Consider the following 20,499-nt stretch of genomic DNA (forward strand, 5'->3'; position numbering starts at 1 on the left):
TACTTGTGACTATACCTTCAATGCTTTTGAGATTTTGACTCGGTCCGAGTATTCAAGTGTCTGTAAGCTCTACTAGTATTGACCCTAATTATGACTACTTGTGACTATACCTTCAATGCTTTAGAGATTTTGACTCAGTCCAAGTATTCAAGTGCCTATAAGCTCTACTAGCATCGACCCCAGGTATGACTACTTGTGACTACCTTCAATGCTTTAGAGATTTTGACTCGGTCCGAGTATTCAAGTGTCTGTAAGCTCTACTAGCATTGATCGCTATCGTTAAATTAGGATGCTCCATTAATCAGATACAATATTCTAGTCAAAGAACCAGTTCGACTACTTGTTGGGTCTTGGTATTTTATTAAGAATATATTGTTTAGGAACAAAATAATGTGAAATATAATGATCGGTAAAACCAACTTTTACATTAAAAAACAAATGTTGTTCTCAGATAATTCTTCATAATGATCCTCCCCATGTTAATGCAAAAGTTGAAGGAAGAAATTCTAAACTTTTCCGGCATGTGGGGCTGGGATTCTTCAACTTTTTTCATATTATAGGCATCACATTCCATTCGTTATAATGTTTATTCTCTTTTGATTTGTGCCTTCTTCTTATGTCTGTGATACTCCTCCCTTCAGCAGTCGGTATCATTACCATAGATTTTGTGCAGGCTTAACCTTTGATGCAAATGCCATATATAGTTCGTGATGATCAGGTGAGCATCTCCACGACACACAGCCTTTACACAGGTACTTCTCTTTCTCAATTATAAAGAATATTGTTCATATCAGTTTTTTACCAGTTTTTTAGTAGTAAAATGTGAGTTTAGTGACCTTGACGATCTGGTTTAGTCATGTTCTTTTTACTATTTACTGTCTATGCGGATCGATAGAAGAAAGGTTGTTGAAAAGCTCGTAGCTATTTTGCATAAACTTTTGTAGGATGGTCAAAGCAATTTGTGCAAATAGGTAATGTAGAGTATTGTATTTGGATGAGTTATTATCTATATCAAGTCGATAGATGAAAGACTACTTTAATAACAGAAGCGGCCGAACTTGAGAGAGCCACTTCTAGAAGCACTTGATGGTAACCAAAGCATCAACAACATAGAACAAGGAATGAGTTTAGCTGATTAAATTCAATATATAGCCCAAAAACGAAACGATTTTTTATTTTTATTTTTTTTAATGTAAAGTTCATGATTGAAATAAAAAGTAGGGGAGTAAATTAGTAATTTATTAATAATATTAATATTATTTGTTGTTTTTTATAATTGGGAAATTGAGCCACTCTTTGTAATATGCTATGATGAATGGCTAGTTTCTTTCAACATATAAAGTCATCTTTTTTTTCAAAGTCACATGATAAATAGAATTTTGAATGGGCATAAGAACCTTAAATATTAACCTGTCAGCCACTCCAAATTCCACTTGTCCAAAAAAAAAAAAAAAAAATGCTTACAGAATAATTAAGTTCATAATCAAATTTTATGAACAATTAAAACATATTAATGCATACCTATGCTAATAAATAAATATATATATATATATATATATATAAATATATAAAAGGTATGTACTAGTAAAGATACCGGCAGTCTACTCAAGGTTCCAACCTCAATGGTTGGCAATTAAACACGAGGGTTGCGTTCGTTGCGGGACTTAACCCAAAACCTTACGGCACGGGCTTGTGACAATCATGCACCACCTGTATCCGCGTTCTTGAAGGCACTCCTCTCTGCACCATCTGTGTTCGCGTTCTTGAAGGCATTCCTCTCTGCACCACCTGTGCCTGCGTTATCGAAGGCACTCCTCTCTTTCAAGAGGATTCGCGGCATGTCAAGCCCGGATAAAGTTCTTCCCTTTGCATGGAATTAATCCACATGCTCTACACCTCGTGCGGGCCCATCAATTCCTTTGAGTTTATTATTGTGAACGCACTTTTCTGGCAGGAGTTTTTCCCATTTAGACAGAAAAAGGAGAAGTGAAGAACATTTTTTTTACCCGTGAGATAGATGGGGCCCGGGACAAGATTATAGTCACGGTCCCCGCCCGAATCCCGGTCCCGCCCTGAGACTCTAATTCGTTCGTTTCTAGGCCTCCACTACATAACCAGGCTCTTGCCTTTAACCAGGAAGTTGAGAATTTGGCAAGATGTATCGATTCATTTATATAGAAACTTCTTAGAAGGGAAAGAAATAAAGCAATAAACAAAGAATTCAAAAACCTGCTATAGCCACCGGGATCCATGGTCAATTCCGGCGGAAATTCGATACTCGTCTTTGATCTTCCCAAGCATTTCTATATAAATGCATACAATTACTCGTTTCTTCGATTCTCTTCCCTCTCTCAAACAATACTCAAAGAAAATTAATGGCAGCGATTAAAGCCCTACTTTCCATAGCTCTTATCGCTCTTCTCTTGTTCTTCGAATCTCTTCCAATCTCCGCCGCCGTTCACCGCGGGGCTTCCATTTCTCTTGCCGGAATGCTTCGCCGGAACATCGTACAGACGACGGCGGATCATCGTCAAGTTGCAGAGAAGAAGTTCAACGTTCATATCAAAAGGAGGATGAGGATGCGGATGCGACCTGTGCTAATTGGCCGCCCTAAGACATCGGCGGCGAATCGGAGCCGAGAAGCGTTCTGTGGCGTTGGATCTATGCTGTGTATCTTCGTTCTTTGGGGATTGTTCTTGTAAATCATCCGTTTCTGTAAAACTTGGATTCATTTTTTTCATTTCATTTTATTTATATTTATACGATAAAAAAATTCAGTTTTTATTTTTTATTTTTTATTTTTTATAATTATTATTTTATTTTAAATTTGTTTATTCTCTTGTTCACAATGACTTTCGGTGTAATTAAGCCTCGAGATTATTTGTTACTTTATATTTAAAGTGATTGATAATATCAATTCTAAACACATTTTAATAAAAAAAAATAAAAATTCCTCTCCGTTCGAGAGAGTCGCATGGAAAAAACCGACACATCGATTTAACGTGCACGCGCACATGCACCTAATTCTTCCCAAACTCGAGCTAAATGACTTCCACCATAGTTTTTGTTCTTTTCTTGACGTCTCTATTCTTCTTGGTCGGAATATTCTTCAGACGGTAGATCATCATCATCAAGTTGATAAAATCAATGGTCGATACCTTTTCGAACGAAAGATCATATCACGATGGTCTCGATTATCTGTAGCGAGAGCTGAAGCTCCAAGCCCATCAACGGCGAATCGGAGCTAAACGTCATCGTTTAGGATGATGTTTATGTTGTGTCATTGTATAGTTCGATTGTTCTACTTATTGGTATGGATTTAGGATTTTGTATCGTGTTTTGTGAGGTCAATTAATTTAAATTATAAATTTTATTTAATTGTTTATTAATTAAATTCAAATTTAAATATTTACGGGACAATTTTATCATCAACTATGAAGTCTGTGTAGCATGATTAAAATATCTTATTTCGTATCACTTACATGAATAAGAGATTTCGGGTTCTCGGTAGGTTCTCGTGCGCTTGTCGAGTCCAACAAAAAACTTCGGTAAGCACTTCGACATATCTATTTAACCTACGAGGTTAATGTTATTTTCCATAAAATAATATTTTATTTACTTCCATGAGATTATAAAATAAAATAAGAAGGGAAAATTCCTTAATAAAACAATTTCAAGCTCTGTAACTATTCTCGAACCAAACCAGAGAGAACGAACAGGGTCGGTCTCCAATGGAACAAGACGACTGCCCTGTGCCCCAATCTGCCGGGAGAGAAGATTTCGGGAAATTGCAGCACGGGTACCAATTTCTTTCCTTCATGAGGCGGCCTTGGCCTTCTTCTTCTTGTGCATCTTCGTTTTCGTCATCAGTAACTTCTTTTCGATTTGAATTAGATGCGAGCATTATAGAAGACGATGCAGAATCCGAGCCCCGTGCTGCGACGGAATCTTTACCTGTCGTCATTGCCACAACGAGGCCATGGTATTTCTCTCTCCTTTCTGCGTTGTGTGTGCGTGTGAGAGAGGCGTGTAATAAGGAATTGTGTATATGTTGTTGAACTGGAGCTTTCAGCTGAATTTATGAAATTTTCATTGGTTTTAGAGCTCGCTGAGCAATCCGAAGGACCGCCACGAACTTGTTCGACAGGACGTTAGACAAGTCTGTTTGTACGCTGTTCTATTGATTTTTTTTTTTCGGTTAACTTGTTGATTGTAACACATCGTGTAAAGGACGTCATAATATGATTTGATTGATTTTGTTGGATTTGATGCTTTAGGTGGTTTGCTTGATTTGCAACACAGAGCAAGAGGTTTGGGGGTTTCTTTCCTTTTCTTTTTGGATAATTTCATTCTTTGTGTTTATATGTTCTTGTTTATGTATTAAACGTTTGAATTTGGTGCATTTTAGGCCGTCAGGGTTTGTCGAAACTGTAATGTTAATATGGGAGAATACTTTTGCGACATCTGCAAATTCTACGATGATGATGTAGGAAAAGTTTCCATCAATCCATTTCCCTTTATAATAGGAACTGATTTTGAATTTTGAAGTGTGGAACTGAATTATCTGTTTATCCTAGATGCTAATAGTTTCTGTTGTGTATGTAGACCAAGAAGAAGCAGTTTCATTGTGATGCTTGTGGTATCTGTAGGTAAGGGTGCATTTTCCGGTTCTAATTCTAATGTAAACTCAGCTTTCTGTGTTAAGTTTCTAAATAAGTATTCTTTGTAATATGATTTTCAGAGTTGGTGGTCGTGAAAATTTCTTTCACTGTGAAAAGTGTGGTATGTTATTCAACTCTCTTGATGATTCGTTATAACTTTGTCTTGTGTTGTAACTTCTTTTACTACAAGCAATTACTATAAGTTATTTGCTTATGATACCTTCAGGGTTAGTGCAACTAATTCACTGCCTCTTAAGGTCTTTTTGTCCCTTTGTTTTTGGAGAAGTTATTTGATGAGACCTTTCACAATGCAACCGATAAGTTTGTGTGAGATCCCACATCGGTTGGAGGGGATGGAAACCTCTCCCTAACAGACACATTTTAAAACCTTGAAAGAAAGCCCGGAAAGGAAAGTCCAAAAAGGATAATATTTACTAGTCGTGGACAGTTAGCCCTTTTGGATGTGTGAGAGGGAATTTTTTTTAAGACTATTTAATAACACATTTAGAGCTCATCCAACCATTATAACAAACTAAAAGCTAACCTCACCACTGAACAAGTTTTGGAATTGCAAATTGGAAAGACAACTACACATCTATCTCCTTTAGGGCACAGGTGAAATGAGTTAGCTATAGGTGTCGGTTGCTCTGGTGTAGATCTGTTGACTGACATGAGCTGAGATCATTCTGATAGAACCTCATGCAAGCAAGCCATTGATCCTCAACCAATCAGAAAGGATTGAACTAGCTTGTACTTGGTAACTTCAAAAAGAAGCTAGTCATAAGTTCCATTATCAAATGAAACCATGTTGTTCACCTTCTCCTTTTGCTTACCCTTGCCCCATTTCTTCTTCTTCTGCTGCTTCCTCCTTGTTCGGCGCCACAAGATCTGATTTGAGCATTTGAGTGAAGGAGTTGCAAAGGTTTTGGCTTGAACAAAGACGTGCGAGAGAGAGATTATAATAGTATTTCATTTTTGTATCCAATAACTTATTTTTGGATCTACATCTTACAGTTATTAAGAGGTGGCCTCATTGAATAATTTGTTCTATTTTTGTGTTTGTGAGGTGGGTCGATAGGGAGATTAACATTTTGTTATAAGTACAGGATCTTGCTATTCCACCCCGCTGCGCGATAACCACATGTGTGTTGAGAACTCTATGAAAAGTTTTTGTCCCATCTGTTATGAGGTTTGTGCTTTTAGATTGCGTATTTTCCCAGGAAGGTACAATCTTAACTGTTCTCTTCTAACAACTTTATTGATGCTTGCAGTTTCTTTTTGACTCAATTAAAGACACAACTGTTATGCCTTGTGGTCACACAATACATTTGGAGTGCTTCAGAGAGATGGAATCACAGAATCAGTACTTGAATTCTCAACTCAACATCCAGTTTCTGAATATACTAAAATATTTCTAAAAACTTTGCAAATACAAAATACAACTCTATTTTCTATTATATCCATTGTCTTTATTCTCAAACCAAACAGGTTCTAAGCTTCCTGTTTTGAATTACATTGAGATTTCCAGTTCTCTTATTCTAATGTAGTAATATTTGCCTCTCAGATACCGTTGTCCTATCTGCTCCAAGACAGTTATGGACATGTCTGCAAGCTGGGCATTGCTGAAAATGGAGGTGTGTAACACTTAGTTCAGTCATGATAAAAATGAAATGTAGAAGGAAATTAGAGAACTGTCGTTTTAATTCTTAGAGAGGTTTCCCCAGTTAGTGAACACGATAGAACCGGTGGCTTCACATAAATTTTAGCAACCTTAGAGATTAGAATCTGTATCTTATCATTGTACATTGTACCCCCACTCTTCAACCTTCTGACTGATTTTTTTCATTTTTTTTCTTTTTGTCGTGATGTATGATTACATGTATTGGTCTGTTCGTTAGAAAGTTGGTGGTTGCAGACTTATTATCTTAATAGAAATCTGACTGGAGTGATTGTCTGTTAGAAAGAAAATGAGTGTAGATTCAAGGTTTTAGTTATGCATTTCAGTTGAATTGCGAGAGAGGGATTGAGAGGCAAGATGAAAGAAGCAGTCCATGAGAGCTTAATACTTTCTGTTTCGGTTTGACTTGCTCTGTTTACGACTTTAAATTTTGTCCTTTTCCATTTGCCCATTACCCGTTACCCAGTTGATATTTATGGTAAAATCGATCCTGTTGAATACTAAACTTTTCGGGTCACCGAGTGGTGGTTCTTTATATTTGTAAAGACATGTTTCTTCTGTCATATTTCAGTGTTGATATTCCGAAGTTTCTTTGGTTTCTTAAATGTGTTTACTGTACTGTAGACCTTTGGCATTCCATATTATCTTAAATTTTAAATTCTATTCTATCTTTTTCTAGATTGACTGCACACCGATGCCTGAGGAATACAGCCATGAGGTAGTTGCTTATCTGCTTGTTTACGTTACCACACTGCATTTCAGAAATCGTCTAACTTAATCAACTACCGGGTTAAACAGGTATCGATTCTCTGCAACGACTGTAGCCATACGAGCAATGTTCGTTTTCACATTTTGGGACACAAGTGCAGTCAGTGCAATTCATTCAATACTAGGAGGATTTCTACTGTAGAAGGTCAATGAAAACTAAAGGTAAGCAAGAAAAATGGGGGCTCTCTTGATTTAACCATTAGGTTCTGTTCAAAGTTCGATTGTTCGAGTCATTTGATCCATTTAGAAGTTCGATTGTTCGAGTCATTTGATCCATTTAGGAAGGCAACCTGTTTTGTTCAGAGGCCGGCTATGATTGGTTTATACCCTTAATCAGACATGTGGAAAGTCTAATAGTGCAACATAAAGTTAAATAGTTGGATCTTCTATAGGAAGAATCTCAGATTCTTTTCATTGTATCATTTAGTATTTATCTTGCAAAAAAATATACACATCATATTAGATACATTACGCAGATGTGAATTTAACATAAATCTCAACATATAGTTAAGGAGATGGATGGTAAAGTGCTTTTAACTCTACTGATAGTTCGTTCGGATGCTGAGTAAACTCGTAGGATATTAAATCTTAGGTAAGTGTGGCCACCATGGATTGAAGAACTCGTTCCCTCTGAACCTTTTGTTATTCCCATTGCTCTTCTTGACCATTGGGCTGATCCTTGGTTGTGTCTTGCAATCAATATTAAACTCTACCAACCAATACATGTTTTACTTTGATATTAAATGATTCGTTATGCATTTGTGCCTAGTATATGAGGGGTACGTGAACAAGGTAAGTTTGATATCATTTTCGTTCGGTAACTACAGAAGGGGAGAGTTGCCTGCCCTCTTGAATGTTAGCTTGTAACGGGTGTTCTTCACCCGATTCTATATTCTCACAAGTAAATAAACTTTCGATACATGACAAATTTACACGAGTAGGTTCGAATGGAGAATTGAAACAAAACTTGTTGGAATGTGCATAACATTCTTAGTGCTGTGTTTGAGTTAGGAACATAAAATTAAAAGTTTAGAAAGCTAAGTACAGACCAACCGGACGATGAACATAGAAATGTTAGGTATGTTTATAATTTCACTCTAGGTTGAAACGAACCCAGTCAAACCCACCAAAAACGAGCCCATAGTCAATCTCCTAATTTCATTTCTTGTAAAGATTCAAAGCAGAAAGCACAACCAAACAAAGAAACATGACAGAACCAGCAATGGAGATAACAAGTGCAGCTGTGAAGTGGTGACAGTACCCTTCAAAGAAACCACAGACTTTTATCCATTGCATATGTGAGTTCCCAGCTCGACCGATGACTCCAATGGCTGCAGCAGCACCATCGGCAGAGAACAATAGCCCTACCATGATCAGGTCAAAGGTCATGAGCAACATCCATTTCATTGGATTGTCTTTGTAACCTTTGGTCGCCACCGAGTACACCAACGACACAGCTGCATACGCACATGCTATACAATTCGACACCACAAAGTACCTATGCGAAAGAAAATTATGAAACGTGACCATAAAACAATCGAAAAGCAAAGAGAAAACAGTTTTGGAACGTAAATGAGGTTGAATAACACATAAAAGGAGATGATGAAGGCTCACAGCGGGTTTTAACCAAATAGAAAGTCTACGAGGCTAAACTATAATCATAATAAGTCGACAAAAACATAAAACATACAACATATGCTCTCGATCAAGAGGTCGAACCTTCAAATCTTCTACCCACGTAATAACAAAAGAACTCAGGCATTTGTTGAGTGTATCCATGAAACAAAATGATCAAGAACAATTGAATTATAGCGAAAACTTTCATTCAGGCATTTTATCAAACACCATGAAGGCACCTCCAAAAGCCAGAGATATCATAAACAGACAGAGAGAAATGAAAGCTCACTTAAAAGCAGACAAGTATTGCCACTTAGCAGAAGCATAAAAATGGATAGGAGGCAAGCTTTTGATAAGCGTAACAGAGATAATCTTCGACTCATTATCAGCGCCAACAACAACAGCAGCAACCAAAGTGAAAACCAGACCCAAAAATCTCAGAACCGCATCAAACGGCCATCTCAGTCTCCTTCTTCCACTCTCCAAAGCTTTAATATTGCTTCCCACGCCATTCATCTGCTGCATCTTTCAGCAAGAAGAAGCACGAGCTTCTCAACCAGAGAAGGGAGCATTTGGAGTGAACAAAAAAAGCAGGAATTCAAAGCAGAAAGTTGGGGAAAATATTTACTCGCATTTAATGCCTCAGACAGAAATAAATGCCAAGCAGTGGGCAGCCTACAAGTTTTCCGACACATTAAAGGGGGCACGATCCACCCCGACACAAAAAGTTTGTAAACTTGTTCACGGGTCATTTGATGTTTAGACATCTAACGATAATCCTTCCGCAGGTTCACTTACGTAGATCTTGTTACGAATTCTCCTTCCTCTAAATGATAAGGTTCAGTGGACCGTCCACGTTGCCATCTGGCTTCACCATCTTTCGAGTCCCGACAAACATTCTCACACTCAAACCCTTCTCAAGGTTGGTCGGTGGTACAACCCATTAAGAGATCCCACCGATCAACTTCCTTGTACCGGGTTGATGGTGATATGGCACGTCTAATTTATTAAAAGCTTTGCCCTATAGCTCAATAAACGTATATTTATTTAGTTTTGAATTTTGGGACTTAATATATATTTTATATTTATTTATTTTAAAAGCGTACAAACAAAAATGTCAGGATGGCCGAGTGGTCTAAGGCGCCAGACTCAAGTTCTGGTCTTCGAGAGAGGGCGTGGGTTCAAATCCCACTTCTGACAAGTTTTTTTTTCCATTTTTTTTCATTTTTAAAAATAATAATAAACTGAAACGTGTTAGGTTCTGGTGTTCGAGAGAGGGCGTGGGTTCAAATCCCACTTCTGACAAGTTTTTTTTTCCATTTTTTTCCATTTTTAAAAATAATAATAAACTGAAACGTGTTAAGTTCTGGTGTTCGAGAGAGGGCGTGGGTTCAAATCCCACTTCTGATAAGTTTTTTTTCCAATTTAAAAATAATACTAAACTGAAACGTGTCGCGTTGTTATTGGATATTCAAGAAAACTTAGTTGACTATTGACCACAGGGAATCTCCCGTACCTTCTCTGTCTCTTGGCATCTGTTTCCTCTTCCTTCTCTGTGTTTTTGCCCTAATTGTTTTCAGTTTCAATCAATCTCTCTGCAAAATTTTCTTTCCAACGATGAAGAACCGTGCTGGAAAAGACGAAGAACAGACTCGCTCGAAATCGAAGTTCATGAAGGCTAATAAACACAAAAACATGAAACGATCGGGAGGGAAGGGCCCTTCGCCCCAGGCGTTTGCGAATGCGAAATCAACTACTGATTACTATAATCCAGCTTTGATAAGTATGATTCTTCTAAAATTTTTACTTCTTTCTGTCTTAATGGCTTTTTAATGTTTTTCACTGTCACTCGTTGATCATTCTGTTAAATCTAGGTTTTGAGTTTTTGTTTACTTGTTATGGGGTTGGAGTTTTGTTGTAAATCTAATATTTGTATGGAGTTCAAAAATTGGGGGAATACAATGCAATATCGTGTTTAATGGCATGGTTTAGGGAATTGGATATTTCAGATTGAAGCTATGTGAATTTCTTTTGGTGATAGAATAGGTTATGAATTTTGATGGTATTTGTTTGTGTATCTTTTGTTCAGAAAAGCAAAGAGAGTTCTATAAGAATGCTAAACATGTCAACAAGTATAAGAAGTTGGTAAAGCATCAGAATAATCAGAATGAGAGGCCATCTAGCTCAACTCTTGGACTTGTCGAGGTATGTTGTTATCTATTATCCTAAGATTTCAATTATGTTCGTTAACCTTCATTGATTGGTAAGTCTTGTGTTCTTGAGATACTTTTTTTTTTTTTTTTATCCGAATGAAAAACTGTTTCAAAAGATCTCTCTCACCACTGGCAGATATATTATCCTCCTTAAGAGAGAGGTTTCCACACCCTTATAAAGAATGTTTCATTCCCCTTTCCAACTAATGTGGGATCTCACAATCCACCCTCCTCTGGGACACAACATCCTTGCTGACACACCGCAAGAATGTTTCGTTCCCCTTTCCAACTAATGTGGGATCTCACAATCCACCCTCCTCTGGGACACAACATCCTTGCTGACACACCGCAAGAATGTTTCGTTCCCCTTTCCAACTAATGTGGGATCTCACAATCCACCCTCCTTTGGGACACAGCATCCTCACTGGCACACCGCCCGGTGTCTAAGAATGTTTCATTCCCCTTTCCAACCAACGTGAGATCTCACAATCCACCCTCTTTGGGACCCAGCATCCTCGTTGGCACACCGTCTGGTGTCTGGTTCTGATGCCATTTGTAACGGCCCAAGCCCATTGTTAGCAGATATTGTCTTCTTTGGGCTTTCCCTTTCGGGCTTCCCCTCAAAGTTTTCACACCCTTATAGAGAATATTTCGTTTTCTTCTCTAACCGATGTGGATCTCACATATTGTTTCAATTTGTCCTATAGAGAAATATGGGAGTTTTGTTTCTTTTTGGTTATGGAAGTTATTTCAGGTCACTACTTGTTTTGCCGTTCCATTCTTGTTATCGAGAGAGAGAGGCTTTGTTTCTTTTTGTTTGTTGAAGTTATTTCTGGTGCCTCTGTCACTATTTGTTGATTGTGATTCCGATAGACATTGAACCTGATGAGCATCTGTTCTTGTTATTGAGAAAAACTGGTGTCACGCCTCGTTCAGGTCATGCCTTTTTGTTGCCTCTTGCCTTGAGGCGATTAAGAGTCGAGTAATTCAAAGTTTGTCGTATCCTTTTATTGTGTATTAAATTTATAGTTTCTATTGGTGCAAATCCAATCATCTCAATTTTTAATTTTAGATGAGAAAGAATTCCCCATCGGTAACAAATGTTTATCCATTAAGTAGAGGAAATTCTATTTAACAGAAGGATTATGACCTTATTCTTCCAAGAATGGATTAAGGGGGTTAGCTGCCCAACTAATCTTCATAATTAAATACCGTTACTGTATAGGTAGATCTCGTTGTGAAAGACCAATTACTAGCTAATTCATGGGTGGGCGAGAGAGGGTGAAGTATGATGAAATAAAAGAAGGAGCTTAATTGAAGAGAGTTTTGAACAAGGAACCTAGATAACCTAAACCCACCTGAATATTCCATAGTTATGATTGTTTTGTTGAAAGGATTTACTATGAGAGCAATTAAATTGGATATTCAAGGTATCTCAATTCAGTCCAACCCAACTTATAAACTCCTCCATCCATCACTATTTGTTGATCATTGAACCCAACGAGCATCTGTTTTCATTCCATTCTTGTTATGAAAAGAATCTGCTGTATATAGCACATCACGTGCTTGCTCAAACTACTGTTCTTCCTGGTTCTTAAAGGGTGAAAATGAAATGAAATTCGAGAATCAGACGAATGGAAGACGTGGGAACGAAAGGAATAAAGGCGTACCTAGTCTCCAGGGACTGTATGAGAGAAAGCATCAAGAGAAAGAGAAAGCAAGAAAGGAGAAAGAAGCCATTATTGCTGCAAAAAAGGAAGAACGAGAAAGAGCTAAAGCTAGAAGAAACTCCACGAGGGAGAAAATGTTCAAAAGGACACAAAAAGGGCAGCCAGTTATGAAGTACCGAATTGAGCATCTTTTGGAGACCATTGGCGCCTCAATGAACCACTGAGGACTTTGTGAAACAAAATTTTGTTCGCTTTAGTATGTATATTTCCCTTGTACCTTCTAGTTTGCTTCATTTTATAATCAAATTCTAAGGATTCATGGAAATGATACACCGTCGATTTGTAGGTGTTTTTTATGGCGTTCATCACGTGTAAGAGAGGGGAGACTCAAACTTTGATCCCTTCATATAAGGTATATGTCTTAACTAATTGAATTATGCTTAGTTTATCTAAAGTTAGGTGTTGAAACTCGACGAATATCTGAACTAGTTAGGTGACATTCAATACTATCCGTTAGATTCTTTAACAATCTCGTAACCAAGAATCTAAGTTTCATAGGACAGGACATGGTTTACTTTGATTACCAAGTACTCCCTTTATCATGCATAGATAGATCTACATACACACAAACACAAATTGTTCGAATGTTTGAGATGCACCAATCACGAGCAAGTTCCAATAGAATTGGAATGACATGTTTGGGATGAAAAAACTCAGCATCTCATCGACTCCCTTTATCATGCATAGATAGATCTACATACACACAAACACAAATTGTTCGAATGTTCGAGATGCACCAATCACGAGCAAGTTCCAATAGAATTGGAATGGCATGTTTGGGATGAAAAAATTCAGCATCGCATTGACTAGCCAACATTATAATATCCACAGAATTCAATTCAGCATCACAAGATGGTTTTATTCGAGAAGGAATGGGTAAAATTCTAAACGAAACAGTTCATCCTCTTAAGATTATCCAACCTATTACAATTACAGTATTAAAGATGATTCTCAAGGTGAATCTACAAACAAAGATTTATACCGTACAAGAATCGAACTTGGAAGCTTTGGGACGATTCGATCGGAGTCGAATCTCAAGGCCAACGACACAGTACATAAGCTCGGCGTGGTTGAGGCTGGCAGATGACCATGAGGGTGAGAGCTATAACAATAGCCAGCAGAAGTCCCATAAGATTCAATCCATCGGCATCACCAGTTGAGCAACAATGCTTCCCCATCAGATTTACAGAGCAAAAAAACCAGTTTCCTTCCCAAATAAAAGCCTCAAAATTGAGCCTCTTGAACCCTTTCCTCTGGTCAATATAAAGTGTCTCAAGTCAAGTCTTTGTGTTAAAGTCTTTATAAAGCTCTTTGGTTCTTCTCCCTGTACTTAATGCGGCCGTTGGGTCGTTTTTTGTTTGTTCAGATTAGTGAAGGACAAAAATGTAAAAATGTCACATTTTTTTCGTCGGTACCCCAATTCGTGTTACATTTAATAGCGTAGAAGTCGGGTTAATTTTACATGAAAATATTCAAAAGTTTACCTGAAAAAGAATCATTGAAGTTTCGTATCTTATATTTTCTAATAATTTTAACCTCTAAACCATCATTTGGTTTTTTTTTAGTATTTCATGAGAAATTATTGTTTGGTTCTCTCAATAATATTTATTAATTTTACACATTATAGTCTAAGTATTTTCAAGTTCATTTTCGGTACTTTTTCGCTCACAAATTTATACACAATAGATATTTTTAACACAAACTTATGGCTATATTTCAAAATTTTAATAAGTAAAGTGTTTGATAATAAGTTCACGAGAAAAATAACAAATAATAAATCGATCAAAATAACCTTACTTTAGAAGCACGAGAATTTAAAGAGAGATTTAAAAAGTACAAACAAAATTTAAAATAAAAATAAACAATCCGAGATAGAAATTTCAAATGTACAGATCAAAATAAAACAAAGTCGAGAGCGTAAAAGCTATAATAATATTAAAAACACATTTTAAATAACACTAATATAATCATTTTAGAGAGGAATATATATATATATATATAAATATATGAAGAAGTAAAAAAGAAAAAGGAAAAAAAATGGAGAATGAAGAAGAAGAAGAAGGGCAACGTGTGGGGCATATCATCAACCAATAAATCTGTCTGCAAATTGACAAACCACAAACCCACTTTTTCACAGAAACAGATTCGTCTCTTTGACCTGCTTTTTCCTTTTTCCTATTCCTTTTTTCTTTTTCTTCTTCATCACATTGCATAAATCTGCTCTGATCTGCTCTTCTCTGATCTGTGCTCTGTCTCTGTTGAGTTACTTTCACTCTGCAGCAACTCACACCAATTCCTCTCTCTCTCTCTCTCTCTCCTCTTTCTCTTTTTCTCTCTCTTCTTCTGCTCTGGCAGGCTCTCATCAGACCAATTAATAAAAGCACTTAAACATGGAGTTGCAGGCTTTAAGTACTCTGTTTGTTTTTGTTTTTGGTCATCTCCTCAGGTGTTCTTCCTTCTTCTGCCCTGCTAAGTATAGAAACCCATCAATCAACAAGAATAATAAACAAAGTACCCAACAGGGAAAACAATAAAAAAAGCTTCCAATCTCTCTACTGCCTGGCTCCACACTCGATAAAGCCTTCTTTCTCTCTCCCACTACTACACTTACCAACTATTCTCTTGCTTCTTCCTCTCATACTTTTGAAACAGATCCTTAATTCTCAACACAAAACAGTTCTGTTCTACACAAATCAGCTCGTTTACTGAAATTCTCAAGTGGGTCAGTCTGAGTTTCAAGTTTCTCTAAGACTATGTTTCCATGTAATCTAATGTTAACAGCAGATTGCGGAGGACGATGCATCAATGGATTAGTCGGTATCACATTCGTCGACAGAATAGTGAACGAGCAAGGCATTGAGAAACCAGAATGGATTTAGGACAAGAACTAAGTTCAGTTGAAATCTGAAATGAATGTCTAATGAACATACAAGCAAAAGATTCTGCCCATAGTATGCGTGGTGACTGCGAATTCGGGTACAGTACAATGAAGTTTTGAAGAAACTTTGATATCTTTATTGATCACTTAATGCTTGTCTGTCTATCCATCCCCCCACAGCTCAGGTAAAGTATAAAATGAATGGCAATGGAGTTCCTCTGCCTCTGTAAGTGTACCTCGCTCCATTTAAATTAGAGCTGCAAGTTATGTTATTGACACAGAGAACTACATTAGGAGTGTACTGAATAGAGCATATAAAGGTCATGTACCTACTACCATCTCCATTCCCATTATGTGAGCTTCACTTGCTAGGCTTTGACACTGGGTTGTTGACAGTTGTTGCATCAAGTAAGCCTTGGAGAAGCATCTCCATCCATTGTCCACACGAAACCGGGCATGTCTAAGCGACACCCAGCAACACTCCGGTATATATAAAGTTTTTCCACGGGACAACTTTCGGGCCTTATATTTGGGGGACCCCTCTCGTCTATAACTTCGACATTAAGTTTGGGAAACTTCTGAGCTAACAATTTGCATGCTCCAAAACTCACCAAGCAAGAAGACATCCAAAGGGATCGCATTGTCTCGAGCTTTGCAGCATTCGCCAAAAGAGCTTTGTCACCGAAAGGACAGTCCCTAATCTCCAGCTTGCGAAGACTATCACATCCGGACAACACATGATGAAGTGCTAAATCAGTATCTCCAGCAAATGCCACAGATAGCATCTCTAGCTTCTTGCCATAATTCCCAATGTACTCAAAGCATCTATCTGTAAGAAGGCCAGAGAGGGAAAAACGTTGGAGATCCTTGCAATGCTCAACAATGGCACCAAAGCCCACGTCAAGCGGCTGATTTGTGAGGTAATCAGGAGTTCGTGGCTCCATAATACAGAGACGAAATCGTGTCATGTTTGGTCGATTTCTGGCAATGGTCACTAAGGCAGCATTTGTCATTTGACGACAGAAGTACAGAACGGATTGGAGCTTTGGGCAACCTTCAGAAACAGAGACAAGACCCTGTTCTGTCAAGGACACATTTGGTTCTGGACCATATGGTTCAGATGGAAACACTCTTAATTCTCGAAGCTCCTTGCAAGTATCTGCAAGGGCTTCAAGGCCAGAATCTTCAATGTAATCCAGCACCTGCAGTTACAGTGCATCTTGAACTAAGACCATTTACAAAGATTGAAGCTAAACATAGCACTATGTTGAAGGGAAATGCACTATTAGAAGGAGAAAAAAAGGATAAGGAAATACCCAAAGCTTCTGCAAATTATGGCATTGACTGATAAGCTTGGTAAGATCGTCACTTTGAATTGTTGCATAGCTCAAGTTCAAGGATGTTAGCCTAGAGCAAGTGGGATAAACGGAAGGAAGGTATGCAGGAACCACATCCCAAAATCCGGATAAACTTTTCAATTCTGTGCAGCTTGTGAATGCTGTTGTTAAGTTCGAAAAAACATCAGATCTCAAGTCCGCTGTGTAGCATCCAGCACCAAACTCAACTAGCTGTGGTGCGCGACGAAGTAGGTTGGGATGCCTATCAAGGGGAACAGGACGATTGAGCCACAGTGTCCGTAAGTTTGGACACCTATCCACGAGACGCTCCAATGCAGAAATACTCACCTCAGACACCAAACAGGCAATATTGAGGGATACAAGTGACGTATATTTATCAGGAAAATGGCTGAGCCAATGTCCACTCAGATCTTCCACATCACTCTCTCGTAAGTCCAACACTTTCAAATTCCTGGATCAGCCAACAACCATCCGTATAAATACAAGGAATAAAGACTTCAAAAGCTGAAAGAAAACACACTAACGCACAAGAAAAACCCACGCCTTCAATGATAAGGAGACCATAGAAAAAATAAAAACCCTTAACCTATGTGTCACCCACCACTCAATTCCCATAAGCTTAACAGGAAAAGAAAACCATGTCGCCTTGTGCACTATCAAAATCATTCACTTGACAAATAGTAGTCCCCAACCCAACAACCAACTTGTAAGCCACAATGATAAATGAGATACTGATCTTCGAAATCAATAAATTTAAGCTGGAAGATTCACAAGTCAAAGAAAAAAACGAGACAATGCAGCCAAATTGAACACTTGGCACAAAGACACCAGCTAGAAATTCTTTTTATTAACCTTAGATCTTAAAGAAAGAGAAAACAAAACTCAAGTTCAAAGCAGAATTTAAGTTCAAGGAAGCTCGAGACAAACTAGATCAGACTAATATCCTCAACAATCACTGTGTACCCAAGCAAAACAGGGTTATGGTTCGGTAAGAAAAGACAGCAAGCGAACCAGACTGATGGATCCCATATCCGAAAGAAAGTAACAGCTTATCCTCCACAACATCCCTCCGAACCCCACGCCAGTCCCCCAAAAAATGGAAAGAACAAGAAGAACAAATGGCTAAATCTACTCATAAAAGACATTTGAAGCCTACTGCGAATAGAAGACCTCGAAAGTTCCCAGTGAGCTAACTTTGAGCTCAGCCATAGCTCAATGGTGCTTGCTCATCCCACCCAAAATAACATTCCACAAGATATGAAATTCTGTACAAAAGAAAAGAGAATCCAACAAGAGCAAACCAAGAAAAAGAACAAAAGATTAAACTGTCACAAGACGTGTTACACTCTCTCATTCACAATGTTCACTCTAACCTTGTTTCCCCATTTCCCACACTCGCAAAGCCCTCACAACGGAAGCCAAAAACAAGAGAACCAAAGAGCCACAAACCTGCAATTGGCAGCAATGGCCGCAAGCCCATCAGTACTGAACCCTTCACAAGTCATCAACACAAGAACCTTAAAATTCTTAAAAGACTTGGAAATGAGCTCCAAGCTCTCATCCGTTACCACCATTCGCTTCAACTTGATCTCCTCCAGCAAAGGATACGCAGAAGCCATAGCCACGATCCAAGGATGAACATACCCACCCCAACCATCAGGCACCAAACTAAAATCCGCGAAGTGCGGCTTCCCCTTCAACTCCACAGATCTCACCTCCGGAAACCTCCTGATTACAATCTGAGGACTCACCGCATAACAGTTCCCAACAAAAATCCTCTTCCTACACCACCTCTCAATCTCATACCACGACTTACACACCATCGAGATCGAGTTCCTATCCTTATGACACTGTATAAACGAAAACACATGCTCCAACACATCCTCCTGAAACGTACTCGCCATTCTCAGCATCTCAAAAACACAACAAAAAAATTAGCCCTAATTTCTCCTCCCCTTCCTCACCAAGAAGAATGTCGCAGCTCTTTAAACCAGCTCAAAGCTCCTCACAACTCTCCACAGATTCGCAACAACAATATAACAACAAAACAGAGTTCCTTAGATCTGAGACGCCATTGACGGACCTTCAAAGAGAATCAGAGAGAGAGAGAGAGAGAGAGAGAGGATAAGGTCTTTCCCTTTTTTTCTTTTTTTTTTCCCTTTTCTTTTTCTTTTAAATTCATGGGGTTTAAATTAATGGTGGACTAGTGAGGTAAAGAGTTTAACCACAGTTAAATAGTGGCGGGCAGTACAGAAGGGCAGGAGGAGAGATATTCATCGACGAACAACAGAGAGCCACGTGTTAAAGAGAAGAATAGAACCGTCAGATCAATCAGAAATCTTATCCTATGGCGGAAAAAGAGTGGCTGCAGAAAAATACGATAATTTAACGATACGATATATTGAAGATATATCGGGAGATGGGGAGAAGAATGGGTTTTGATAAAGTGTTACGTTGACGTACCAAAAGGAGGAGTCGAGTGTGCGGGGGGAAGGAATCTAATGATTCCGATTGCACGGCTGGATCTGAGAGATGTGGGCTCCACACACGATAACCGGGCAACAATTTTACTTTTCTACCCTTTTTACCCCCCAATAATCTAATAATTTTAAATATTTATGAAATTAATAAAACAAATGGCTACCTTCTATTTTACCATAATATTTTTTAGGGATAATTAATAATTAATTAATTGGGATGATCTTATGTGAACTCTGGTATGATGACATCAGGACCGTCCAATCATGTGCCAATTGACTGTTTCGTTTCATTGATCATCACTTCAATAAATATTTATATCTAAAAATAATAATAATAATTGGTTTTTTTAGGAGATAATAATAATTGAATCCATAATTTTATAAAACTTTTTACCTATTATTAAATAAATTAACCTCACCCAAAATAAAATTACCCAAGTAAAATTTATTTAACTCGAAGATAAAAATACACATGACCAGTAACTTTTAATTTTTTTAATATTTTTTAATTATTTTATTCTCAAAATTACTCTTATTTATATGCTATTCACATATCTCTTTTATTATGGTATCACGATTTTCAAAATTAAAAAATTATGTCTAATTTTGAAAATTAAAAGTTATATACAATTTTAAAAAACTCATTTTTGTATTTTCTTTTTTTTTTTTTTGTATAAAAATTTATTTAAAAATGTAGAATTAAATATTAAATTAATTTTGAATAATTAAAAAAATGCAAATTGGGACCCAAATAGCCACCTATCTATATAATTTTGTCATCTCTTACCCCAAATTAAAAATAAAATAAAATAAAATAAAATATCCAAATTATCATATAATTCATGAGAATTGATTTTAATTTAATTACGAAAAAGCCCACTCGTTACATCTCAATCAAAGCCCCCTTTCACTTACCCTCTTTTCCCGCGTAGTACGGACATAATGGTAATTTCGTAGATTTCGAGGCCTACAAATGGACAAAATAAAATTAAATATATATTTTTTTGGGGTTTAAATTTACTTTTCTTTTTCTTTTTCTTTTTCTCTTTCACAGTTAACAGATAATAAAGCGAAAAAAAGATCGCCCATAGTTACTGCAACGAGCAGGCGAGGGAT

The 20,499-nt window shown here is 37.5% G+C and overlaps 4 protein-coding genes and 1 non-coding gene across 8 annotated transcripts; 3 read left to right on the forward strand and 2 right to left on the reverse strand.

Annotated features, from left to right (window-relative positions):
• Positions 1-3,662: 3,662 nt before the first annotated feature.
• On the forward strand, positions 3,663-7,621 carry LOC111778149 (E3 ubiquitin-protein ligase MIEL1). Its single transcript, XM_023657817.2, has 12 exons — positions 3,663-3,799; positions 3,895-3,982; positions 4,103-4,159; positions 4,278-4,310; positions 4,409-4,486; positions 4,606-4,649; positions 4,742-4,782; positions 5,768-5,850; positions 5,933-6,024; positions 6,226-6,295; positions 7,019-7,057; positions 7,138-7,621. Exons 1-12 carry the CDS (start codon positions 3,732-3,734, stop codon positions 7,258-7,260), a joined length of 816 nt encoding a protein of 271 aa, XP_023513585.1. The 5' UTR covers positions 3,663-3,731; the 3' UTR covers positions 7,261-7,621.
• A 546-nt stretch (positions 7,622-8,167) lies between these two features.
• Positions 8,168-9,668, reverse strand: LOC111778962 (CASP-like protein 1E1). The gene is made up of 2 exons (XM_023658977.2): positions 9,014-9,668; positions 8,168-8,605 (listed from the first exon to the last, which is right to left on the reverse strand). Exons 1-2 carry the CDS (start codon positions 9,247-9,249, stop codon positions 8,266-8,268), a joined length of 576 nt encoding a protein of 191 aa, XP_023514745.1. The 5' UTR covers positions 9,250-9,668; the 3' UTR covers positions 8,168-8,265.
• Positions 9,669-9,840: 172 nt separating this feature from the next.
• Positions 9,841-9,924, forward strand: TRNAL-CAA (transfer RNA leucine (anticodon CAA)). Its single transcript has one exon. It is a non-coding gene; the product is annotated as a tRNA-Leu (tRNA).
• Positions 9,925-10,246: 322 nt separating this feature from the next.
• On the forward strand, positions 10,247-14,072 carry LOC111778133 (uncharacterized). 2 transcript variants are annotated; one of them, XR_002812496.2, is made up of 5 exons: positions 10,247-10,507; positions 10,814-10,929; positions 12,538-12,863; positions 12,954-13,019; positions 13,604-14,072. XR_002812496.2 is itself a non-coding variant. In XM_023657798.2 (4 exons), exons 1-3 carry the CDS (start codon positions 10,342-10,344, stop codon positions 12,829-12,831), a joined length of 576 nt encoding a protein of 191 aa, XP_023513566.2. In that variant the 5' UTR covers positions 10,247-10,341; the 3' UTR covers positions 12,832-12,863; positions 12,954-13,061. The 2 variants fall into 2 exon arrangements, 1 of the variants encoding a protein (XP_023513566.2); XM_023657798.2 differs by lacking the exon at positions 13,604-14,072 and having other exon boundaries at positions 12,954-13,061.
• Positions 14,073-14,726: 654 nt separating this feature from the next.
• On the reverse strand, positions 14,727-19,099 carry LOC111778546 (protein TRANSPORT INHIBITOR RESPONSE 1). Of its 3 annotated transcripts, none has more exons than XR_002812566.2 (4): positions 18,353-19,099; positions 16,862-17,354; positions 15,875-16,747; positions 14,727-15,133 (listed from the first exon to the last, which is right to left on the reverse strand). XR_002812566.2 is itself a non-coding variant. In XM_023658441.2 (3 exons), exons 1-3 carry the CDS (start codon positions 18,814-18,816, stop codon positions 15,950-15,952), a joined length of 1,755 nt encoding a protein of 584 aa, XP_023514209.2. In that variant the 5' UTR covers positions 18,817-19,098; the 3' UTR covers positions 14,727-15,949. The 3 variants fall into 3 exon arrangements, 1 of the variants encoding a protein (XP_023514209.2); XR_002812565.2 differs by having other exon boundaries at positions 14,727-15,769; XM_023658441.2 differs by having other exon boundaries at positions 14,727-16,747; positions 18,353-19,098.
• Positions 19,100-20,499: the final 1,400 nt, after the last annotated feature.

Source organism: Cucurbita pepo, chromosome 17, assembly GCF_057944985.1.
Source record: "Cucurbita pepo subsp. pepo isolate OVF chromosome 17, ASM5794498v1, whole genome shotgun sequence".
Taxonomy (NCBI): Eukaryota; Viridiplantae; Streptophyta; class Magnoliopsida; order Cucurbitales; family Cucurbitaceae; genus Cucurbita; species Cucurbita pepo.